The sequence below is a fragment of the Aspergillus lucknowensis genome (assembly GCF_044049455.1).
Source record: "Aspergillus lucknowensis strain CBS 449.75 chromosome Unknown BJX67scaffold_17, whole genome shotgun sequence".
NCBI classification, from domain to species: domain Eukaryota; kingdom Fungi; phylum Ascomycota; class Eurotiomycetes; order Eurotiales; family Aspergillaceae; genus Aspergillus; species Aspergillus lucknowensis.
This window is the reverse complement of record NW_027263561.1, coordinates 1-22,801: the sequence shown is the minus strand read 5'-3', so window position 1 is coordinate 22,801 and position 22,801 is coordinate 1. Positions and strand designations below refer to the sequence as shown.

At 52.8% G+C, this 22,801-nt stretch overlaps 11 protein-coding genes across 11 annotated transcripts; 5 read left to right on the top strand and 6 right to left on the bottom strand.

The window, feature by feature from the left end:
- The first annotated feature begins 1,251 nt into the window (after nucleotides 1–1,251).
- On the top strand, nucleotides 1,252–2,408 carry BJX67DRAFT_352022 (uncharacterized protein). The gene is made up of 2 exons (XM_071028961.1): nucleotides 1,252–1,854; nucleotides 1,931–2,408. Exons 1-2 carry the CDS (start codon nucleotides 1,851–1,853, stop codon nucleotides 2,389–2,391), a joined length of 465 nt encoding a protein of 154 aa, XP_070886628.1. The 5' UTR covers nucleotides 1,252–1,850; the 3' UTR covers nucleotides 2,392–2,408.
- Nucleotides 2,310–3,976, top strand: BJX67DRAFT_75230 (ankyrin repeat domain-containing protein). Its single transcript, XM_071035385.1, has one exon. It carries the CDS (start codon nucleotides 2,498–2,500, stop codon nucleotides 3,755–3,757), a length of 1,260 nt encoding a protein of 419 aa, XP_070886627.1. The 5' UTR covers nucleotides 2,310–2,497; the 3' UTR covers nucleotides 3,758–3,976.
- On the bottom strand, nucleotides 3,851–5,680 carry BJX67DRAFT_380598 (uncharacterized protein; the record flags this gene model as incomplete). Its single annotated transcript, XM_071032815.1, has 3 exons — nucleotides 3,851–4,184; nucleotides 5,270–5,434; nucleotides 5,547–5,680. 3 exons carry the CDS (start codon nucleotides 5,678–5,680, stop codon nucleotides 3,851–3,853), a joined length of 633 nt encoding a protein of 210 aa, XP_070886626.1.
- Nucleotides 5,681–6,505: 825 nt separating this feature from the next.
- BJX67DRAFT_75225 (putative MFS transporter) lies at nucleotides 6,506–8,416 on the bottom strand. Its single transcript, XM_071035384.1, has 2 exons — nucleotides 8,101–8,416; nucleotides 6,506–8,053 (listed from the first exon to the last, which is right to left on the bottom strand). Exons 1-2 carry the CDS (start codon nucleotides 8,271–8,273, stop codon nucleotides 6,712–6,714), a joined length of 1,515 nt encoding a protein of 504 aa, XP_070886625.1. The 5' UTR covers nucleotides 8,274–8,416; the 3' UTR covers nucleotides 6,506–6,711.
- A 769-nt stretch (nucleotides 8,417–9,185) lies between these two features.
- On the bottom strand, nucleotides 9,186–10,201 carry BJX67DRAFT_75294 (uncharacterized protein). The gene has a single exon (XM_071035388.1). The coding sequence runs from the start codon at nucleotides 9,952–9,954 to the stop codon at nucleotides 9,433–9,435; it is 522 nt and encodes a 173-aa protein (XP_070886624.1). The 5' UTR covers nucleotides 9,955–10,201; the 3' UTR covers nucleotides 9,186–9,432.
- On the bottom strand, nucleotides 10,051–12,360 carry BJX67DRAFT_75244 (Zn(II)2Cys6 transcription factor). The gene is made up of 6 exons (XM_071035386.1): nucleotides 12,162–12,360; nucleotides 11,887–12,049; nucleotides 11,671–11,835; nucleotides 11,136–11,608; nucleotides 10,953–11,087; nucleotides 10,051–10,899 (listed from the first exon to the last, which is right to left on the bottom strand). The coding sequence occupies exons 1-6, from the start codon at nucleotides 12,252–12,254 to the stop codon at nucleotides 10,147–10,149; spliced, it is 1,782 nt and encodes a 593-aa protein (XP_070886623.1). The 5' UTR covers nucleotides 12,255–12,360; the 3' UTR covers nucleotides 10,051–10,146.
- Nucleotides 12,361–13,473: 1,113 nt separating this feature from the next.
- On the top strand, nucleotides 13,474–14,756 carry BJX67DRAFT_75203 (esterase/lipase family protein). The gene has a single exon (XM_071035382.1). It carries the CDS (start codon nucleotides 13,691–13,693, stop codon nucleotides 14,534–14,536), a length of 846 nt encoding a protein of 281 aa, XP_070886622.1. The 5' UTR covers nucleotides 13,474–13,690; the 3' UTR covers nucleotides 14,537–14,756.
- Nucleotides 14,647–16,731, bottom strand: BJX67DRAFT_371704 (putative siderochrome-iron transporter; the record flags this gene model as incomplete). Its single annotated transcript, XM_071031125.1, has 4 exons — nucleotides 14,647–14,735; nucleotides 14,981–16,359; nucleotides 16,413–16,436; nucleotides 16,490–16,731. 4 exons carry the CDS (start codon nucleotides 16,729–16,731, stop codon nucleotides 14,647–14,649), a joined length of 1,734 nt encoding a protein of 577 aa, XP_070886621.1.
- A 706-nt stretch (nucleotides 16,732–17,437) lies between these two features.
- BJX67DRAFT_75207 (uncharacterized protein) lies at nucleotides 17,438–19,065 on the bottom strand. The gene has a single exon (XM_071035383.1). The coding sequence runs from the start codon at nucleotides 18,540–18,542 to the stop codon at nucleotides 17,667–17,669; it is 876 nt and encodes a 291-aa protein (XP_070886620.1). The 5' UTR covers nucleotides 18,543–19,065; the 3' UTR covers nucleotides 17,438–17,666.
- A 225-nt stretch (nucleotides 19,066–19,290) lies between these two features.
- Nucleotides 19,291–21,565, top strand: BJX67DRAFT_371703 (putative proteinase; the record flags this gene model as incomplete). The annotated part of the gene is made up of 6 exons (XM_071031124.1): nucleotides 19,291–19,518; nucleotides 19,572–19,761; nucleotides 19,811–21,052; nucleotides 21,101–21,176; nucleotides 21,228–21,288; nucleotides 21,335–21,565. 6 exons carry the CDS (start codon nucleotides 19,291–19,293, stop codon nucleotides 21,563–21,565), a joined length of 2,028 nt encoding a protein of 675 aa, XP_070886619.1.
- Nucleotides 21,566–21,663: 98 nt separating this feature from the next.
- Nucleotides 21,664–22,423, top strand: BJX67DRAFT_75280 (GFA family protein). The gene is made up of 2 exons (XM_071035387.1): nucleotides 21,664–21,847; nucleotides 21,930–22,423. Exons 1-2 carry the CDS (start codon nucleotides 21,761–21,763, stop codon nucleotides 22,275–22,277), a joined length of 435 nt encoding a protein of 144 aa, XP_070886618.1. The 5' UTR covers nucleotides 21,664–21,760; the 3' UTR covers nucleotides 22,278–22,423.
- Nucleotides 22,424–22,801: the final 378 nt, after the last annotated feature.

Here is a 22,801-nt window from a genome sequence, read left to right as displayed (position 1 = left end):
CTTACCTCCGCGCTTCGTCGTCTGAATCTCCCCGTAGCTCGCACCTCCGTGACTCTTACAAACAAAGGCTCAACTCCTTCCAAGGCTAATCTAATTTCCTCTCTTTTTTGATTCATTTAACCAGTATGCTGGCAGCTCCCACTCCCTCCAGCCCTTTCCCCCTGTCTTTGGTGTTCCAAAGCGCTTCCCGTCGGCGTACCCGACACCTATATTCCGATGGTTTGGATAGTTTCCATAGTTTCCATATCTTTTCGTGGACGATGCTGGATGGACATGCTCCATTGTGACCCACGTTTTGCTATCCGCATGGTACAACGTCATCGACGGGCCGCTCGAAATTGTAGCACACAAGGTGGTTGTTGGGGGTTTTCCTTAATCTGACCTGCAATAATATCCTTCCACAATGAATATCTTCCCGGAAGCAGATGTTATCTGGTGGAATGCGAAACATTACTACATTCAGTGTCCATTTTGTGAATCAGTTCATTGTCATAACATAAACTGGAAGGCAGACAAGTTGAGAGTTTCGCATGGTGAGATGATTTCCATGAGCACATCAAGGGGCTACACCTTCAAATCTACCTTTCTGTCTACACCTTCCTGAATCTCTATCCACTCCTTCTATTCTCCTCAGCCTGCGAAAGGTAGATGACATTGGTCTTTGATCTGATCTAGTAAGTATCCTAAAACCTACATCTTATCAAGCATCACAATCCACGTAACAACATGGCAACAAGCTCGGGGCAAATTCTCCCACGTTCAAGCCCTACGTTTGTCTCTCGATCGCCCGTTCGACAACGATCTCGTCTAACATACACTGACAAAGCTGTGATATAGGTCCAAATTTGGAAAGAAGCTGCGCTCTTCAACAGTGACACCGATTTCAAAACCATCCCAAATGGGATTGCTCTATGTCTTACATGTCATCGCCAATTTGATAATGCAGCTGATCCTGGTTTCGTTTTCTTCCCCACTGACTTGGAATTCTTCATCGAAATCAACGAACCAAGATCGACGACGCAATGATGCTTATTTGAGACGGCGTGTACCAACCGCAGAAGATTACAAAGACCACAAACTAAGGACCAGCACAATTCTATCTGATGCTAAGGGGGGTCTTTATAGACGTGTCTACTTGAAAATTTTTGTCTTAGGAGGACGGTTTCCTGCGATAATGCCCGATCTGTGGGAAATTGCCACACCACTCAAATGGGTCAACCCTTCCTCGTGAAGAGCTCTTCTGGTTGACACGATCTTTGCGAACACCGAACTTGGCATGGAAACCCAATAGCATCGCTCAGGCGGGCTTTCGGGGTGCTTGTCACCCCACGGGCCTACATCTCGACAAATGGATTCGCGATGATCTCGAGAAATTGCGATATGTATACTTTGTCGCAGATCAACTGAAACCGATTGATTCTCTTCTCGACGACATGTATAGGTGAACTCCTTCACCAACCTCTAAGCGTCCACTAGAAGAGTTATAACACAGCCAGTCTCCAAGGAAAACCCCAAAACTTGACATTCGGCTTCCCGCTCTTATCTCTGACTCGCTCGTTTTGCCTCCAGCGCTTCGGGAATCATGGCCATCCGCCGAAAAAAATGAAAATCAACAATGGTAGTAGACTAATGGGAACAACCATTTGACTCAGGCTCAACGGGGCTATTGATTATTGAGTCCCAACTGTACCTAGCTGATCGAGCTCACTTCAGATCAAGGCTGTGTTCTGGGGTCTGGAGTATCTTCGGCCCTCGCTCTGTATATATCTCCGCGCAGACACATCAAGGAGAGCGCAAGGGCCACATTTTTAACAACCTCTTCAGGCTCAATCAATCAACTTCACACTGGAATGTCTTGTATAATGTCAGCCAGAAGAGCTCTTCACTAGGAAAAGTGTTGACCCTTTTAAGTGGAGTGGCGATTTCCCACATTCAGTATGTCTCACGCAAGTTAATGGCTCCAAGAGTGGCCATTATCTCAGCCAAAAGATTTACGCTGAGGCTATCTTTAGTGATCACAGCCTTGTGCAACCCAACAGGACCGCCCTCTGCAGCCTTCGACACAATTCTGGAAAGGCCGCTGCAGCCCCGGCCTTCACCACTGAGCTGACCGCTCTGCATGTCCAATGCCACATCTTCTCCCTGCCCAACGGCTGTGTTCCTGTAAACATGTTTTCTGATCGTTCCTTCGACCAGACAACCTCGTATCACACGACATTAATAGAACGAGAATATGCGTTTACGCTGCATGACGGACGTCGGGGCGAAAAACAGAATAAAAACCTCTTGATGCGAGATGCCTGTCTTGCCCAGACACCCCGGCTATCCAAAAATAGCCTGAGCGCGGTGGATCGCCCGAGCCTCGCGTCTCTCTGCCAAGAGTTCTTCTGAACGAACTGCTTCCGACCTGCTTGGAGGCGCGAGCATCGGGCCACGCACAAAGGGTGTGTCTTGTGCCTCCGTTTTTCGCGGGTCTGGACTATCTAACGTTGACAGGATGGAGTGGGACGATCTGCCAGCGGACATCCAGTCGCTGATACTCAAGCAGATCGCATCGCTTTCGGAAACCACGTGGCATCGCGAGGGTGAGCCAGGCGGTCTTTTCCTTGTTGAAGATGATGAAAGTGAGCTTGTTCTACGGAGAGGAGAGTCGGATGAGAGGAGGAGAGAACGCGACGCTTATCGAGACATCCAGAACTGCCTTCTTGTCAGCAGTAAGTCGTACATCTATCATTTCAAGTTATGGCTGACATACATATCAGAGAGATGGAGCAACCTTATGGGCAATCTTCTGGCCGTGTACGGTCCGGTTGAAGTTGTCATTGCTAAGGGGAGCGAAACACATGCCACGGCTGCCGTCAAATGCTGGCTGGCCAAGGGAGCCACCAATGGGCCACTAGGGTGGTACATCGGACGACAGGACCTCCTTGCATTATCCATCCAACGCGTCTTCGTCGGCTGCATGAAACTGCTCCTTGACCAGATTCCCCCCCACGAGCGCAGGAAATACTGGAACGGACACCCGCGGCATGAAGCGTGCTATCCGCATATCGCTGCCGCGAATGGGCAAACTGCCATACTTCAAATGCTGCAGCGGTATGAAATGGACATCGACCAACCGGATTGGCAAGGCCGTACACCCTTGGCGGTTGCCGTGCGCCAGAACAAGACGCAAATTGCTGATTACTTGATCAGCGTGGGTGCCAACAAGGATTTCACTCTCATAAAGCGAACGGACATGGTTAGCTGTTACGACAATGGAGTATATGAATTGTGTCCAATCGAATGGGCGGCGCATCATGGAACTTTGCCTATGGTGAAAATACTGGCGAAGCATGGGCTCGTTGGGCCGCAGCCTTCACAGAATCGCCCTGCAAAACCCCTATTCTGGGCTCTGACGCGACCCGACCTGGCTGACGTGAGTGACATTGCCGGCTTTATTCTTGACCACGGTGATCAGTCTGAGATCGAGAACCACGGACCAATGCACCTCCTTAATGCTCTGAAACACTCTGCACCTTTCGATCTGGTGCAGCACCTAATTCTTCGGGGAGCAGCTGTGAACCCTCCAAAACAGTGGCCAGGGATGGTCCCCTTGGATGCAGCTATACAATGGGCCAGCGAAGAGACGATTCGTCTTCTCGTTGACCACGGCGCGCGATGCACGCTGGACGCCGTCAATGCTGCCATGGAGCGAAATCTAGGGAACCTGTTAGACGTCCTTCTGTCAAGATGCGACACACCCGATATGACTTGAGTACGCTCCTGCGGGGAACATATAGAAGTGGTCAAGATGTGCATCGCGTCTGGGACAGAAGCGAAGCGCAAGTCCGAGATGGGGAGGGAACTACTAGCACGTGTCGCGGCCGAGGGGGGCGTAGAAATGTGCAAGCTGCTTGTCGAAGCGGACGCTGATCCCAGTGAGGTACTTTGGTACGCCTCTCCTCTGTCCAAGGCAACCTCCGGACGATACACTGACGTGGTGGCGTTCCTCCTCGCGCATGCGGCGAAACCAAAATGGCCCGAATATGACGGCATACGACTCAAAGGCGTTTAAGAACACCCGCTTAATAACGATACACGCCCGGTCGGTGGATATTCGGCCTCTATGCCGACTGTGCTTCAACTCCTCGTAGGTCACGGGGAAGGCATTAATGCGCGTTGGTATTGCGGGAGTAGTGCCCCTCACGAAGCCATCAGCCCCGGAATCTGGAGACTGAGGAGCTAAAAAAATTGGAGTGAATATGAACGGGTATGTACACAAAGTACATCAGACGCCCTTGCATCATGCCGTGGGGATATTGAGATGGCCGCCTGTTCCTCATACACGGAGCAGAGGTGAATACTAGGTCAGGCTGCCACAGGCGTCCGCTGAAAGCAGCTATCATGGGTGGCTCGTTATTGACGATAGAGTTTCTCGAGAACGGCGCAGAGGCCTCGCTAGAAAGCAGGAATGAATATGCCAGTGCTTTGGGAAAAGGAAAAGCCTGAGAGTACTGGCAAGTCAATGCAAATCAAAATCGGAGGGAGGTAGTATGCGAATTCTTACAGAGATACATGGACGATCGTGCTTTCCTTGCGCCATCTGATCGTTGCCGACTGATACCATGAGCTATGAAATGTACATATATAGATCCTTAGCTTTTCCCTGTCACACAGGCTGATGGACACGAATAGAATCGCAGGTGAGATGGATATGCTTACACCCTACCGTCTCCGGAGGACTGTCAATCCCGATGATAGCTGGAAACAAAGATATGTCCTGTCTTGGATGAGAACCTGGTTCGGGATTTTCTCCGGAGATGACGGTGGGTGTTCGAAGGCGCATGTCAAGGCTGTCCGCCTTCGGTCCTTTCAGGTTCCGTTGAGGGTTCGACTATTACTACTTCTATATACCCCCAGAGAATGTGCAAATGGATAGTATTCTCATGACGCTTAATATGTTCATAAGTCCTGCTATGCAAACAATATATGTTCTACCATAAGAACCCCAGAGACACCAGTCTAGGGTTCCTCGAATCCTCTAACTGCAACCAGGTCTAAATATCCCGAGCGTAATTCATAGCAACCCCGAGACCCGGACACGGGGTATTTCCTCACTCCCAAAATGCAACTGAGAAACCGGGTCGCGAAACATCATGATCTAATACCATCATGCACCCCCCTCCTTCATCGTCCCTGCGAACCAATAATCTCTGACCTGTGATAATAATCAATCAGAAACCGCCGAACATGCTCCGCTATTTTCTCACGAGTGTTGAAAACTCACATAGCCCGCTGCGACGCCTCAATCTTCCCCCTCTGCTCTACCGTCTTCCTCCGCAGCATCTCCAGCTCCCCGGATGCTGCCCCCCGTGTCAATGCCGATGCCGATGCGGAAGAATGGATACTCTCATACGACGGAATCCGCTCTCGAAATGGGAATCGCCCTTTCCTACAGTGGCGCAAGTGATTAGTTGTTTATACTTTTATACTATCGGACGCCAGGGGCGGAGAGTTTATTGGAGATATGACGTCATGAATCTGCAGAGAGGGGATTCACGTACTCTGCGAGGAACCCACGCGGTTTCGGGGGTAATCGAGATTCGTTTGCAAGACGGGCTGGGATCGCGATTGAGAATGGACGGCTGGATGTTGCGAGACTTCGCTGGAGGGCGGGGCGTGCGTTGCTGAAGGGCATGATGGGTGTCTGGTGTCTTCTGGTGGAGTGGATGCGGGGGAAACGGCTGGAGCGTGGAGGATTCGATTTCACGCCAGGTGTGGTGGGGATGGTAGTAGTTGTAGGTGTCGTGTCTCGATCCACACAAGCCTGATTATGATAGCACGAGAGATGAAGCTGGAGTGATCTTGCCCTGCTATCTCTTATATTCACTCTAGGGACCCCGTCACATGGCGACACGTGACGGGGGTCGTTCTTGTTGCAGTGGGCGGCGATGATGTCGTTGGTCGGCAGGAACGAACCAGAAGTCGTGCAGCGGGTCGATCGCGCTGTGCTTGTCCAGCGATGGGCGGACGAGAGTCTTCCGCCCTTTGCCACGATCTCCTCGTCCCTGGTTTTAAGAACTTGAGTTTTGGGCCTCCCCGCATCGCACCACGGGTCAATTCGGGGTTTTCCGAGCGTATGGAATGTGGCAAAAGGGACGGAATGGGGATCTCGGAGAGTGTCTTTGGTGCCCAGCGTTGGGATGGAACGGCTGTTGATATTGAGATGAATCGTATTTGCTCTCGATGGACAGGACTTTGTGAGTGTTGACAGGCTCTATCAGCGGGGAAGGAGGTCCGGATCCTCCAGGGCTTCATGTCCCACCCTCCATTTCAACAAGTCCACCTCCAACCTGCAGGAATCATATTCGCGAGTATCTCCAGTTCTGGAAATAAAGCTCCAGACAGGGAAAATGACCAGAACGATGGAAGCAAGAACTTTGGCCCACGCAGCTTTCCGGTCTCTTCCACTCTTGGGTTCCCCCACGACTCCCCAGTCTCTGGAGTCTGGACGATCAGGCTCAGCAAGTTGGGAATGTCACCACCTGGAGTCCAACCGATGATCTCTCTCCTCGAGTGGAACCGGGCGCCCATCGCCATCATACAGGGTCCGCACGGCAGAGCGCGCCCGCCCATCATATCCGACCAAGTTGGAACAAGCTTGGCAGAGAAGACCTGAAGTGAGCTTTCATTAAGATAAACTGTCCGTTACTATCTACATGACGTCGACTAGACAATGTAACGGAATCCCCTGTGGCGCTGGCGCGCGGTCGCAATGTCAACGCCCTCCTGCTCCGAGATCTCCTGCAACACCTTCGTGTCCTTCTCGGTCAGAGTGGCGCTTTCGTCCTCGAATCGTGCCTGCTGCTTATTCTGAGAGTTCAGGTGGAAGTACATTAAGACAGCCATGGCAGCGCCTAGACCCTGCAGGGCAATGCAAACACCCAAAGCCGGGCGGTAATAGGGGGCGTCCACGTCGCGATAGGTGAAAGGTGTCCAAATACTAGCGGAATTGCCGATAGAGTTGATGAACGCATAGGCGGCGGCGCGTTTGGCTGGGGGTCGCGGAATGGCGCCTGCGACCCACGAGTAGACGGTGCCGTTCTGGGCGAAGACGAAGACCATGAGGAAGAAGGAGAAGTAGCGGGCGCCGAATACATCGGTTGACATGAAGATTATGAAGCCGATAAGGGTAACAGGGATCGGGTAGACGAAGAACCAAAAGCGGCGCCCGAAGCGATCCGACAGATACGAGTGCGCCAAGGAATAGGCGACCATGAAGATGTATGGCGGGGCGACGAGAAGAAGAGAAATCGTCTTGCTATAGCCAAGAGTAGCGGTGAGTGTGGGGAAGAAGTTTTGGAAACCGCTGGCTCCGTTGATGGACATGTGGGCAAGCGCAAGCGCGTAGGTCTTAATGTCCTTAAAAGCCAGCTTCAGACCTTGCATCTGGCTCATCCCCGTCCCAGCATCGACGTCCGACTGGCGGGCTTCGATCGCAAGGCGCTTCTTCGCAACGTGCCTCAACTCCTCCGGGAGGTAGCGCCAGTTCTCTGGGAAATCAGGGAGAAGGGCACAAACGCAGAGGCCAATGAAGATTGTGATCGAGCCCTCGATGATGTAGAGCCACTGCCAGGCGGACATGCCTCGAGCGCCAGCCAGGCCATCGAGGATACCAGCTGCAATAAGATTTCCAAACGCACCGCTCAGCAGGGAACCGGAGTAGAAAATACTCATGCGGAGGGCGAGCTCCTTCTTCGTGTACCATTTGGACAGATAGAAAAGCACACCAGCAAAGAATGGCGCTTCGACCAGACCAAGAATGAACCGACACGCAACGATGCCACCGTAACTCGTCACTTGACTGGTGACAGCCGATACCAGACCCCAAGCCACAGTACAGCCGCCCAAGTAGAACGACGGCCGACCCATATAGTTAAGCAGTAGGTTGGATGGGACTTGCATGAGAATGTAGCCGACGAACAGAATTGAGAGACCGGTTTGGTACTGTTGATCGTTGAGTTTGAGGTCCTCCTCGAGACCTTGGAGTTTAGCGGCAGCATAGTTGTTCCTACTCGGTCAGCTGAGGCTGGTGAAACAGCAACGTGCAGTGCTTACCGATCAATATAATTCATAAGATAGACGAGAATCACCATTGGCATAATGATACTGTCAATGCGCCGCTGCAGCTTTTTCTCGAGGACTCTCTCTTCCGGAGTGAGCTCGGCCAGGGCATCCATCTCCTCATCGTAAGCAATGCCGGCTTTTACGGCACCAACCTCGTCGGCCATGGCGGCTTCTTTGCAGGGTGAAGTGGAAAGGAAGGCGTCTGAATGGGAAGACAAGGAGGGGGTGATGGATCAGCGACGCGCGCCAAATCTTCCGGGTCCAGACGGTTTATATACCTGGGAAATTTATGCCAGGGTCAGAAGAAGACAAGCAGGGATCATGGAACGTCGGCATGGCCGCCTCCTCCTCCCTCATTCAGATTGATTCCCAAGCTGCTGAGAAAGCCATGGATGGGACTCTGGGGAAAACAAATCCACCAGCGGGCGCCACGAGGAGTCCAAACGCAGATTCAGGAGATGATGATTGGGCAAACCTGGATTCTGTGGTCATTCTTTCCCATGTGAGTGGGGAACCTTCGCATTGAAAACTGCGGAGAAAGGCCGGGGGGAAGGAGGGAAAGGCCACAGGAGAAACAGGATCGAGGCGCGTTGTCTGCCAATCCAGGGTCTGCCGGCCCCATCTCGTCACCCTTCAGCCTATCACCAGCTGTCCTCTTCATATCCATGTGGATGTTCCGTGTTGCGTGGGGGGTCGGACGATTTCCGGAAGGGAAGAAAGAGAGTTTGATGAGGCCAGCAGGGACGGGGCAGCGTCTGGAGTTCGGTGGACGCCACGCGGTTGCCGAAGAAGTCACGGGTTCTCCGAGTTGGGCGATTGCTCCTCTCATTGGGAATGGGCCCTGGCAAATTGACCCAGAGAGAGGTCTGAGTCTTTTCTTTCTTGGGTTTCACAACAAGTTCCGGCTAAAACTGATCGACTGCAACTCGACACGGGAAAATGCCCGTCGAGAGTTTTAGCCATCCATTGAGCTGACCGGCATCGCGCGGATGCATGCCAGAAAATATCCGAGGGCCCCGCCATCTCCGCCATTGTGACTCGCTGGACGATCCCAAGACAAGACCTTCTTGGCTCGCTGCATGTCCGGTCGCAAGGGCATGCATCGGCATCGGGGTCGGCACCCGTCAAGCTCCAGGCTTGTCAGCCATTTTCTTGTCTTGTCCCGTCTTGTCTTGGGTCTGACCACGATGGTTTGCGGGGAAGAGTTTGACTTGGACAGATCGCCGAGTTCATGTCTGTTGAAGCCCCCGGTTCCCTCATCATTCTCGAGAAAACCATCGGCTCAGCAACGGTGCGGCGAACTGCCGTCCGGCCCTCGCGCTGTCATCCCCCCTCAAACCTTGGTCTGGCTGCACAAGCTCGTATCCTGGAAGGCACCTCTTCGTCTTGGATCCTGGTCCCGCTGCCAAGTCGCTCGGCAACCCGGGGATCCTCCACGTTGAGAAGAATGCTCCCGTCGTCTGGGCCCCATCTCGGAGTCTGTCCGTGTTGTTGGGATTGAAAGTTTCGCGAGGGTGGGCGGTGGTGGATCGGGACACAGCGAAGCGTATGTTCAGAATCGTGAGAAATCTTCATATCGGCCCACAGGTCGTCCACCACGACATGGCAACCACGTGCCGTCGGAGAAACAGCGACATTGTTCTTGGAAACATGAAGAGACTTTCCGGTTCGTCCCGCGGCTCTGGTTGTGGTTTCATGGGGTTTGGCCGGGAGACTCGGGGGCGAAGGCCCAGGGAGCTGGCAAGTGCCACCCACACGCCCGCGAGCAGTTCGAAACGTGGATGCACGGTCATAGCCGGAAGATGGAGAGTCTGCAAAATAAGCAAACTTTCTGAGAAAAGTCATCAAGACGAGAAGAAAAGGCGGAGATATATTTGCTTCCCATTCCCAACGTGCACAAGGAGCATCCCTTCCAGACTATTGCTATATACAGATCACCATGCTCCGCGCCTATCAGAATTTTTCTTTGTTGAAATCCAAAGGTATCATTAGTCCATATATCCTCATTACCCTTGATCAGCATCGCTGTTGAAGCCATTAAATATCGGTCCTCGGAGGTGAGTGAGGCCGCGGAGATATCTCGGCCATTCCACCTCCCCAGAGAGCCAGGGAATGACGCTTTTCAACCAGCTTTAATACCTCAGAGAGGAACTTGCGCTCCGGTCCGCCGTTTGGGAACACCTCCCAAGCCACGCGCACCGGGAATGCGAGACGATTGATCATGTTGCCGGGAGATTTCAGGATATACCACTCTAGACTGCGGCAGATACCACATGCCAGTTGGTACTGCTCAGGACGGGTGACTCTATCAGTTGGTCGCGTATCGACTGAAGATAAGATCAGGCGGGAGGCATAATATAAGCACATTGTTTGGGTGAGAAGGAGGTCCGGGTATTCGAATTTTGTGGGTGCGATGACTGCGCCGGTGCGGAGATCCCGGCAGTGAAAAACGGGGAATATCCCCTCGTCTGTGGCCTCAACCTCCCTCGGTGGTCCATCTGGGTATCCATCCACCCAGTTTATCTTCCATAAAGCAAAACGATTGGTGAGATCGCCAACTCCGTTCCAGAATGCGGCTTGTTTAACCGATCGCTCGTGCGCGCTAAGGATATTCGAGCTGATATCCGCACTGAGCTCATCATGTTGTGACAGTAGCGCGGGAACCTCCACTGCCAGATCTAACAGATAGTGAAGGATATTCTTGGGCGTTGTGCCAGCTGCCCAGGGTATCGTTTTCCATTCTTCTCGAGCGAGGAACGACGGGGCGCGTGTAGTGAATGCTGCTGAGACCTGCATGTTGTTAGCGATACCAAACCGGATAGAGGGATTGCCAGAGTTCGTACCCAGTAAGGTCGAAGTTCAGTGAAAAAGAGGTGTTCCACGCCGTACATGTGATTCTCCGGACCCCGATGCTCAATCAGACGTACAGCGCCTTGGACATGTGCAGTGAGTGACGCCTGAGAAGTACGCTCAACGCTCTGAACGCGTGTTAGAAAGCTTCACAACTCGAAGGCTTGGGATAGTACCTCAAACGCCATTAACAAAACAACCGTCGCTAGGGTAGATTCAGCTTTGCTTCGCTCTGGATCCTGCAGGGCTTCTTGCAGGCTTCGAAGAACACGAGGGTAGTAAGAGAACCCAGTCGATTCAATGGTCTTGTTCTGGACGGAACGGCCGAAAAACACATGACTGACGGCCTGAAATGCGTCGGTAAGGATGGGTGAAAACATGCGAATCTCGGCCGCTCGCCGTATTGCCCCTGCCTCCCCAGACCTAGCGTCGACTTCTGGACTGAAGGCGTCAACAAAACGCTCGATAAACACGTCCAGCATAGACTTTGACGAGTCAATCCGGCAGATCGAGCCATAGGCTGAATCATCGTCGCTTGTTTCGGACGGATCTGGACTGTGCCTGCGGCGAATGACGAGGCTGGACAGGTCGTCTCCTTCCACCGCATCGCTAAGACCGTTGTCGTCTGGGGTTCTACGCTCATCAAGCGCTGTAGACGGTGTTCGTCAGTATACAGCGCCAAGTGGTCCTCATTTGAGCGAGCGAGCCTACCTTCTGTACGTTCCCAAGATCCAACAGGAACTTCCTGGGGATTCACTTCTACATGAGAGTATCTGAGGTCGGCGATAAGGCGCTCGACCACATCCTCAGGAGCAGACCGGATGGTCTCAAAAAGCGTCTGTAGCTGATTCAGGCGTCGTTGTGATCGATTCAATCCTGGCAGTCAGTGAGTCGATGTTTATTTCCAACCCAAACCACGGCACCCACCGCCGTTGAGTTTTGTCGAGAGCTCCTTTATTTCACCTCGCAGATTTCGGATTTCGTCGGCCTGCGAGACGGGCTTGAAGTCCTCACCGGGAACAACTTCGTAGACACATTTTGATGGATACCCGTGAGTACAGCATGCGTGGCAGGGTTTCACTCGATCGCACTGTACTTCTTCTTAGTTGAGGATCCGGCGGAGGATGCCCTTGCAGGAGGCGAGTGCAGGCGAATCCACGCACTCCTCTCATGCCAGGAACAGATTTGAAGAGGAAACACACCTTGACCTTCCGAACGCGGCAAACTTTACATGACCTTGACTGTCGGGGACCCTGTGGGGAACTGGCTGCCTTTTTGAAAGATTGATCGGACATGAGCAGAGCCCGCGACTGGAGGCTCGCAAGAGAAAGAGCAGCAAAAGTTGAGAAGCAGGGCTGAGGGTTTCAGAAGCCACATCGGAGACAAACCAACAGCACAACTGACTTGAAGCATCTGAGATCTGAGCGAGCAAGTCCGAGATCCCGTGAGAGGGGCGACCGTTAGTGCTTACACCAACGACATCCGCGTGCACGGGACTGGCGTTAAAATGTGGGTTCGGAGCTCGGGAGGACCTCTTTGTGGGGGGGGTCTTTCGCTGCAGTCAATATCAGATCTGCCAGTCAGATGGATGATATGCTCCCATCGAGCATTGGGAAGATATCAGATGGCAATAAGATGCGAATTGAGGGCTTTGAAAGACGTCGAAGAAGAACAGATGGTCCCAGGAAGAAGCGACCTCCTGGTGTGATATCCTAATTCGGTCTAGCGCCTGGATAAACAGCCTAAGGTTGCCCAATCAGGGGCCCCAAAGAGACTCAAGTCCACCAAACAAGCCCACGATTCAGCCAGCCAGCAACCTCGGATGCCGATCGCGGAAGTGAACGCTTTGAGGAGGTGATGCAGGTCTTCGATTATTGGCTGCTTCGTAGAATTTGCTTCTTGTTTGTGAAAGCTGCTCTGCGATCCGGGGATTTAAATAATCGTTGACATGATTGTGCCGAGGGATCGCCCAGAAGAGAGGGATTCAGGGGGTTGCGAGGACGGCAGCCAGCAAGTTTGGTTGGACCCGAAAACTCCCTCCTTGGCTTTCAGCTTCAGGGCTTTTGATTCGCACAGCCCTGGGTGGCAATTAGCCGGAAACTCCAGCTCGACATCCGGATGCAAAGAACCATTGTTTTCTGGTCCCCTCAGCCTCTTTCATGCAGGATCCGACTTCAACCTTCGGGGATTGATTGAACCTTCTCAGCTGTCTCTGCAAAGCCCCACTGTGGCTGAGGAGAGAGCAGATGCTCCTTGCAGTGCTCGAGGCTACAGCCTTCCCTTTCAGTGCCACTGAGCCTGGCTCCAAGCATCGAAGTGGAGTCAATCTCGATCAACTCGAACTTTGACGGGCCGCTGGATGTCGAAAACACACACGGATCGCCGAGTCAAGATGAGAAACTGACAACTCAGCTGTGGCCTGCTCATTTCGAAACTGCAGAATAATCTGCCCTGTCACGAGAGCGATCGATGATCCATCGCTCGGCCTCTCCACTTCGAAAGATCCATGATGACAGCTGCCTTTTCCCTCCCCCTTTTTGACCTTTTTGTTTTCTTTGCTTCTGCTCTCTCTTGCATCAAGAAGCGAGTTCAACAATGCATCCGGTCTTTCTGTAAATCGAACTAATCACATTCCTTTCTTCAATCGTCGCTCCTTTGATTTCCTTGTTTGTCATCTAATTATTGCCATTCAAACACATTATTTTATTTTCATATCAAACATCCATCAATAATGCACATCCTTGCGTCGTCCTCCCTCCTCGCCACCGTCTCCCTCGCACTTCCCGCTCTCACGCAAGCTGTCGAAGTAAACGACTTCTCCTGCCGCATCGCCAACGGCAAAAACCCCGTCGTTTTCCTACATGGGCTCGGCGCAACCTACTATGAAGACCTAAACTTCCTCCAATACTGGCTCCAAAACCAAGGCTACTGCACCTACGCGGAGACTTACGGCGAGTATACAGCTTTCCCCTTCGTGGGTGGCCTGAAACCGATCGCCGACTCCGCGTCCGAGATCGCGGATTACATACGAAGAGTGAAAGAGGAGACGGGTGCGGCGAAAGTCGATCTGGTGGGCCACTCGGAGGGCGCATTCCAGTCTCTCTATGTACCGAAGTTTGAGGACGGGATTTCGGAGATCGTGGAGAGGATTGTAGCGATTGCGCCGCCGACACGGGGGACGACATTCATTGGGCTTTATAACCTGGCCTATATACTGGGTGATGTGTCGAGGGAGCTTGTCGGGGAGGTGTTGAAGCTTGTTGGGTGTAGTGCCTGTGACGATGTAGGCGTGGATGGACCGGCTGTGGAGAGGTTAAATGATGGTAATCCGATTGTGCAGCCGGGGAATCGGGTGACGGTGATTGCGTCGCGTTTTGATGAGATGGTTACGCCGACTTCGACCTCCTTTGTACATGAGGAAGGGGTGAATAATGTTTGGGTGCAGGACTTCTGCCCCCTGGATCCTGTGGGCCATATCGGGGAGGCGTATGATTTGAATGTTTGGAATATTGTGAAAAATGCGCTGGATGATACCCCTGGGAGGAACTTCACTTGTGTGATTGGGTCACCAGGCTAATGGACCTAGATGTATTTAGAGGTATAATCACGTAGAAGAGCAGTAATAGGTAAAGATCATTATTCTGACATTGCGTCGTAATCGCAGCTTGCGTGTCATTCGGGGATACATTAGGCACGGCATTTCTTGATATCAAGTGAATTTCCTCGAGAGTCTTCCGGGAAACGCGTTTCTTGCACCAGATTGTGCCCGTCGCTATCTACGTTAACCGCTGCAGTAGTAAGTTGGGGACGGAAGCCAGGCATACCCGAGTTTCTTGTTTGGGAGCATGAGAGACAAAATGACAATCGGGGCCGCAAAAGCTAGTGCTGCAATCGTGATGTACCTGTAACGATCAGCTTTGGTCTTCGCGGTGTTGAGAGATAACGAACCCCATCACATCGGAATACTAGCCCACAGTCAGTAAGGGTACGTGAAAGTTCGCTTCGAAGCTGAGCTTCTAACTTACAGCTTGGTTGACTGCGGTCCTCTCGTCGGTCCCCCATGCCGGAAGCGTTTCCGTAATCGAATTATAGAGTGTGTCGAGTTTACCTGTGCCCGCACCTGGCCCAAGATGTATCTGCAGGCGCTGCCGTAGCTTTCCGGTGTATATTGCTCCCGCCACAGCAGACCCAATTCCATTTCCTAAAAACGTGCCGAGCATGATTAACGAGGTAACTTGAGCGAGTTCTGCGTGTGGAACAGATATCTGCGCCGCGACGATGATGATAGTTTCGATAATTCCGCTGCCCACTCCTTGTACAAGCTGCACAACAAATAATTCGGCGATAGAGCTTTCATTTGTGCGCAAGCGAACCATCACTCCGTATCCAACTAAACGAATAATCGCTCCTGCCACCCCGATCCACTTGTAGGTCCGGAGTCGGTACATAAGCAGCCCAGTAGCCATGCCCATCAGTGCTTGGGAGACACCGTTTGTATAGGTTAGGAATTGCGCATCCCGTGGCGAGAAATTGTGGGAAACCATCGACCAGACGAAGAGGTAGGTGTGAGTCGCACCGTATCCGATATTGTCAATGCAGCCAAGGAGGAATGGGAGAACAACAGAGAGCGTCCTGAAGTAGCGAACAGGAACGACTGGATACCGCGAAACATATTTCTCATAAGGGGCAAGGGAAATAAGAACCAGTCCGCCTAGCACAATGAGAGCGTCGACCCAGGGTGTAGACCATCGATCAGTCGCAGTGGCTGCGAGAGTGATCGGGATCAGCACGAGAGCGAACCCACCGCTGAGAAGAAGTACACCACCAAGGTCTATCCCTGAGCAGAAGCTGTAGACGGTAAGTTGTTCGTTCAGTATGAGACCAGAGCGCTTGGCTCGCCTTTGGAAGACTAGCAGCGTGATGATGATGAAGCTCGCGCAGAACGGCATCAGGATGGCAAACATGCCAATTCCCCAACGCCAACCAATCCCGTTGACCACACTATCGACTATGAAAGCTGATATCCATGGGGTGAGAAGGAACGGCACATAGAGAATATTGTAAACGAAGCCTCTCCAGCGCATAGTAGATAAATCCGAAACGATAATTGAATTGAGGATCGACATCCCAGCTTGGCCAAGCGAGTAGAAAACATAGCCGCCGGCGTATGTATTGAAGGACTTCGACGACGCACAGAGAATATATGAGAGGATGTAAAACGTGACCGTAATGACATACGCTTCACCTCGTCCCAGAACATCGGACAACTTCGCAATTGGTGGTTTTCCGACAGCTGATATGATACTTGCAGCAGTATTTAGTGTAGCTAGCATTCCTAGGTGGTGAAAGTCAGAAGTCGCAAAGTTACGATAAGTGCCGACGGTCGAGTTGTCCAGCTCGCTGATAAGCCACGCTCAGTATCATGGGAGCCCAGAGATTGCAGAGTAGCTTACTAGATGACCATGACCATCGCTAATCTGGGATTCATGAGCTAAAGGCCAAGTGGTTGGCGATCTGTTTCCATACATACCCGGCGTACATGAAATATCTCCCTTTCCTTCCACCCACAGCTTCAACAGCTTTGATCTTGCTCACACCAGCGACCTCGGACGTCACGTTCTGCGGATTCTCTTCGCTGACCTCAACACCCATGCCTTTTTCAGCGCAGCGTGGCCAGTGGCTGTGGATTTTGCCGTTCATTCCCTTCTGAACAGACATCTTGTCGCTTGAGAGGGAGCACGTGGAGCTCCCAGACCATACGTCATCCGGCATGTGGAAAGACCAGCGTCTCAGAAACCGAATGGGCGAATTAAGGGCCACGAGTACAACGATAGTCCGTTGATCGGGTTCAGAATAAACCCTGGGACGACGGGCTGGAGAGTCCAAAAGGGCGCGGAGTGTTGGTGGAGGAGGAAATGTCAAGGAACACTGAACGCTGGCAAATCTTCGGCAGGGTCGGCGAAACTTTGGTGGGCAAAGGAAACTGACTCAGGGAAAGGCCGCAGCGGGACTCTCGATCGCCGGATGGACTCCACCCGCCGCCAATGGAGGTCATAATCCACCCGCAAGGACTTCAAGACCCAGTACGGGATTGCCGCACCCTGAGGCACATTCATGGCACCACTTCGCAGCGACAGAGGCCGCAAAGCCTGCGCCTTTGCAGCCAGATCGACATTCGTATTCGGTGAGGGACGCAACCTCCGCGTCAGGAAATGAGGCGGAGCGAGTCTGGGGATGCTACCCCTCATCGTTTCACCCAATTGCAAGAGCCCAGCATCAGTCTGAGCTTCTTGGCAGCTCTTGTGAAGAATTGGGCCGTCTTGGGTCTGGTGGCGGAGATGCTGCCCTCATTCTTTGGTTGAAGAGACCTTGAAGGCGATGTAGAAGAAGTTGAGAGGGTCTGACGGAGTGTTGTGTTTAACGGCTTCATTCTCATCACCGCCTTTCATTCTGGGTTTTTTTGCCATCACAAGCATGTGTTTGTAAAAGAATGGGTTTGGGCCTGGCTCCATTGATACAGCTTTTCACGGAACTGTGAATGGGATTAGCTATGTAAACCTGACAGCAAGTTTTCTACAGCGACAATGACTCGGTGAGATTACAGTCGAGACGAGCCTCGCTCAGCGGTCACAGATTCGAGCCCGTTGTGAGAAGCATATACCAATGCTATGATTCCGTTTCTTTCTCGTCTAGCGAGCATGCCGTCCTCATGAAACCTGACCCCTCCCTCGACGTCGCCTGCGACGCTTTCGCTCGACCCCGGTCGAAGACCTAGCCGCAGCACACAATTGGGTGACCCCGGTATGATATGAGGCTGGGCAACCATATGGGGATGCGCTTCGGATTTCAGGAAGGACTCCCTCCCAGAGTCGCCGACACCGTTCGTCGTCGCTGACGAGTCGGGGCAGGTTTGCCTCCATGGAACCCAGAAGTGCGGCAAACCTGCTGACGGATTGCTTCTTCCGCTGCCGAGCGCTTCTATACCGTCTCTCGGCAACATCCGGGTTCACAAAATTCTGTATATTCGAGCTCAGCCAGACACAAAACTCCGACCACGTGCGTTTACCCTGAGGGGGAAGTTGTGCGAGCGCCCACTTCACACTGATTCCCTCGGGTAGATGTCTTGTCGCCTCTGATATCTTTCTGTGGTCTGTGACATAATACTGCCCCCATTCTTCGAAATGCGCCTCGAGGCGACGCATCAGGAGCAGAAATTCCTTGCGGTTGGCGCCGTGGTATATCTTGGTCACTGGAAGTAGAGGAATGTCTGCAGACACGCCGAATATCCCATCGAGTTCCCCAAGTGTCGCTTCCGAGTCCGATCTCTTGAACGTTTGTTCTGCATCTGGTTCCAGCGAAACGACAGGATAGCGACCGAGGAAGTGGTTGGGTTCGGAGGGAGTGACAATAGGGACATGCCGGGAGGTGCCGTTCTGGCGAGCAAGTGATAGCAACCGCTGTTCTTCGGCCAACTGGTTGTGTAATTCAAGCAATGATCGCTCCTTTCGCAACTTCGCCAGGTCTTCCTCCGCCTGTCGAATCTTCACATCGAGCTCATCTTCTTGGAGCTGGTGGGATTCCATTATGCACGCATGCTGTGATATCAATCAAAGTTGGAAACAAAAACCGGACAGAAAAATGACAAAGCGTCCCAGGTACATTGTTCGAGAATGGAAACCTCCTTCTTGACCTGTCCCGACCTTGAAATTCACGTCCAGTCTCGTGTCCGTCTAATCTGCGTCATCATCGGGAGGCGGTGTGTCAGGGAGAGGCGCTCCTTGGAACCACTCTCAAGCCGCGAAGTCTGATTTTGTTTTTGCTCCTTCGGCTGGAATTGTTCCCCATCTTTGTCTTACCAATCTTCTCCTGATGTTTGGTCCGGCCCTGTTTTGCTTCTCCAACCTCCACACGAACAGTTGTCTTTGTTGGAAGGAGGAAAGTCAGCACTAGCGCGACGCGAAGGATGGGTTCGTTCAGCAAACTCCACTCATCAGATTCTGGTTGCTGATCTGAATGCCCACCCTTGCCGAAACTCTCGTTGTGCATCCTGTTGATCCAATCATGGGTGCTTCACCTCCAAGCTCCCTCCCCGTCTTCTCGCTGCGATTGCATATCCCCCCCTCTTCATTCGTTGGCGACGGGGCCCTCTGCATACCACGGATAGCTATCGATCAAGACGGAGGAAATATCTGCATTCCAGTCACCCAATAATGTCCTGACAAGGCCCACAAACCACCTTTTTTTAAAGGCCTTTGTCTCCTCTGGTGTTTCGACCGCTGCCCAGAACGCGTGGATGCACTTGGTGTTGAGACAGGTACATATTGACGGCCGATGGAAAGCCATAAACATCCTAATTTTCTTCGCTGCCAGATTCAGAATGGGGATTCCGCATGGCGAAGCGGGCGTTCCCGCAGGAATGCGGTCAATGGCTGTGTTTTGGCAATCACGGCCATAGCCGCTCTATCATGGTGGTTCCTCTCACCAACAGCTCCAGTTCCAACGCAGGGAACCAACTCCAGTCCGGCTACCAAATTGCTCGAGCCGTTCTCATGGGGGCAGGTCTGTTTGATTCATTGGACCACCTGTGATCTTTCGACTTAACGTACAAACAGATTACTCCGTCGCAATCGCTCGAGTATCATGACTGTTTTGACGGCTTTCAATGTGCCCGCCTTGACGTCCCGATGGATTGGCATCGCTCGGATAGCCTAGGGACGCGCATGGCTGTTGCAATTACTCGCTTGCCCGCAAAGGTTCCCGTCACGGATCCTCAATATGGTGGCGCGATCATCATTAATCCCGGTACATGTCGATGTCTTTCTCGGCGGTACTCGACTCTGACAAAATATAGGTGGCCCTGGCGGCTCTGGGGTTACCAAAGCGCTGCTGTCTGGTCGCAATCTGCAGACAGTTGTGGACTCAGCAGCCAGCCCCGCCGAGACAACGGATGGGTCGCGGCATCGGTACTTCGACATTATCGGATTTGATCCGCGTGGCGTCAACAACACGACCCCGGGGTTTAGCTGCTTCCCTAATTTATTTGCCCAGAAAAACTGGGAGCTCCAAGCGGAGGCGGACGGAATGCTCGGGAGTTCTGCAAACTCGTTCATGCGGAACTGGAAACGCGCCATCGCTCTCAATACTGGGTGCTCAAAGGCGATTTCCACACCGTCTGGGGATGGTGGAGACGCCCTTGGAGAGCACACAAATACTCCTCCGGTGGCCAGGGATATGCTTGAAATAGTTGAACGACACGGTGAGTGGCGGGAGAAACAGGGCATGGAGGCGCAACGCCGGCATGACCAATCCCGGGGTCACGACCCTGAGCAGTCTATTTTCACAAGGACAAAATGGAAACATGGTCAGGAGAAACTATTATACTGGGGCCGTTCGTATGGGACTGTTCTTGGCACAACTTTTGCAGCGCTCTTCCCTGACCGCGTTGAACGCATGCTCTTGGATGGAGTGGTTGATGCGGACAAATACTACACTGGCGCTGGGCCGGAGCCGATTGTCGACTCGGATGCTATATTCGACAAATTCTCTTCATACTGCGATGAAGTCGGTGAGGAATGCCCCTTATATACACCGGGAGGCCCTGCAGCTATCAAGCAGACCTACAAAGAACTTGAGGACAGCCTCCTCAATTCATCAATGTCTGTGCTTCCATCCGAAACGCGGGGCCCGGGGGTGGCAACATGGACGGATCTCAAGGTCGTTCTGCGGATCGCGGTGTACCAGCCTCTGGCGGGATTCTCGTTCCTCGCAGATATTGCTAGCAATCTCCTTACGGGGGACGGGTCAAAACTGGTGGACTTTAAGCACGGCAGGCGGTCTCCCGCCTGTCCTTCTGACGAATGCCTTGCGGCTGGGCCGTGGTCGTCACCATGTCAAGTGGCCGGGCAGAACGAGTTATACTCCAGCTCTGCCATCCTCTGTACTGATGCGGAATACATGCAGGAGGCGGATGAAGAGGGGTTCAAGCGAACCTGGCGGTCCCTTCAAGAAGTCAGCAGCACTGTGGGAGATTACTGGGCGCATGTGCGATTGGCTTGTGTGGCGTGGAGCGTGAGGCCGAAATGGAAGATGCCGGGTAGGCTACCTCCTTTGCTTGTTGATCCTTCTTCGCTGACTGCCATAGTGCCGGTGACGGGCAACACGTCCCACCCTCTCCTTTTTGTAAACAATCTCCTTGACCCGGTGACTCCGCTGCAGAGGTATATGGTCTCCGTGTGGTTCTTCGAGGGAGCATATGCTGACCAAGGAAGCGCAAAACACATGTCTAGGGCTTTCCCTGGCTCAGGTTTACTCCAGCAAGACTCAGAGGGCGTAAGTTACTGTCTCTTGCGTTATATATAGTACTGACATGGCGCAGCACTGTACTCTTGCTGCTCCCTCCTTGTGTGTAAGCAAGGCCATTCGTAAATATTTCCAGACGGGCGAACTGCCGGCCGCCGGAACGGTGTGCGACGCAGATTTGAAACCATTGCTGGGGAACCCAAGTAAGGTTGAAGAACACTTAACTCGCAGCCCAGAGGATGGTGCCTTGTATAAGGCGCTATTGGAGGAGGCGCAGCGTCTGAGGCTTCCGGAGACTCCACTATAGTAACTGTTCGACGCTTGCTTCGCTGGCTACTTATGTTGTTTTCCACTTGTGATGGCGGCGTGGAGCTCTCTATTACCTCAGCTGTATATTACCTCATGCCATGTGGGGTCGCCAGGATAAAGCCCCTCGTGAGATCTCTCCGAGGAAAAAGAGCAATCATCAAGAACAAGACAACAGTGAATTAGCGATCTCACCATGGCCACCAAGACCCTAACTGGCGCGTGCCTGTGCGGCAAGATTACCTATGCTCTCGATCTCCCAGCATCGGAGCCAAACCCCAAGGTACTTCCTTGCTTGCCATGCCCACCCCACTGCCCCTTGAATAGCTTCCCCGTTCTGACCGATGAATCGATATGATTATTAGCTCGTCCTCTGTCACTGCACCAGCTGCAAGCGCTACACAGGCAGCGGCTTCTCAACAAACATCATGATCCCGAAGAGCGCCCTCCGCTGGACCAGCGGCACGCCGAAAGTTTTTCTCGATTCCTCCGCCGATAGCGGCAATGCCCTGCCCCGCGAGATCTGCGGCGACTGCGGCAGCCACTTCACCTCTGGGCCGAGTGGATCACCTACGATTGCGTTGAAATGGGGGACGCTGGACGATGAGTATCGACAGGGCGCAGAGCTCTGGGGCGAGATCTACTGTAAGCGCAAGGATGCCTGGCTTGAATCTGTGGGCAAGGGGGAGGTCCGGATGGCGGGGATGTCGTAGATTGAGTTTGGACTTGATGTGATTTTCTGGGATGGGAGGAGAGGCGCGGAAACGCTCTGCGAGGAGCCGATGAGGAGAGCCTCGGTGCTGCTTTGGATAGACTCGGATATGCAGTCAAATAGTCATCCTCCTCTCGTTACCCCGCAGGCCATGTAAGCAATCGAGTCGGCGACAGGGCGTGCAGTTGGAGTAACCAACCGTCGCTATCGTATTTCAACAACTCCCTTCTCGACTTTCCATCGATCAACCAAGATTCTTCTTCACTGTTATCCAAGTTCTGACGGATCCATCATGGCCCCCCCTTCTGCCACCGAGACAGCGACCGTCACGGTCACGCCTCAGTCTCAGCCCGCCCAAAACAGCCAGGAAACCGGCGTTGAGAAGGCAAAGGTGAAGATGAGCGGATTCCCCAAACCGCCCGTCTTCGAAGATAAATACAAGGAACGCGAATACCTGAAGGGCCGCCTCGCTGCTGCTTTTAGAATCTTCGGCAAGAATGGATACGACGAAGGTAACCCCCCCCC

Coding starts and splice junctions, on each gene's coding strand:
- BJX67DRAFT_75244 (XM_071035386.1), bottom strand. CDS start 12,254: ATGTCCGATCAATCTTTCAAAAAGGCAGCCAGTTCCCCACAGGGTCCC. Junction 12,050..12,161: donor GCCGCGTTCGGAAGGTCAAG/GTGTGTTTCCTC, acceptor GAAGAAGTACAG/TGCGATCGAGTGAAACCCTG. Junction 11,836..11,886: donor CTCGACAAAACTCAACGGCG/GTGGGTGCCGTG, acceptor ACTGACTGCCAG/GATTGAATCGATCACAACGA.
- BJX67DRAFT_75294 (XM_071035388.1), bottom strand. CDS start 9,954: ATGACTTTTCTCAGAAAGTTTGCTTATTTTGCAGACTCTCCATCTTCC.
- BJX67DRAFT_75207 (XM_071035383.1), bottom strand. CDS start 18,542: ATGGAATCCCACCAGCTCCAAGAAGATGAGCTCGATGTGAAGATTCGA.
- BJX67DRAFT_75203 (XM_071035382.1), top strand. CDS start 13,691: ATGCACATCCTTGCGTCGTCCTCCCTCCTCGCCACCGTCTCCCTCGCA.
- BJX67DRAFT_75225 (XM_071035384.1), bottom strand. CDS start 8,273: ATGGCCGACGAGGTTGGTGCCGTAAAAGCCGGCATTGCTTACGATGAG. Junction 8,054..8,100: donor CTTATGAATTATATTGATCG/GTAAGCACTGCA, acceptor CTGACCGAGTAG/GAACAACTATGCTGCCGCTA.
- BJX67DRAFT_75280 (XM_071035387.1), top strand. CDS start 21,761: ATGGCCACCAAGACCCTAACTGGCGCGTGCCTGTGCGGCAAGATTACC. Junction 21,848..21,929: donor CATCGGAGCCAAACCCCAAG/GTACTTCCTTGC, acceptor TATGATTATTAG/CTCGTCCTCTGTCACTGCAC.
- BJX67DRAFT_75230 (XM_071035385.1), top strand. CDS start 2,498: ATGGAGTGGGACGATCTGCCAGCGGACATCCAGTCGCTGATACTCAAG.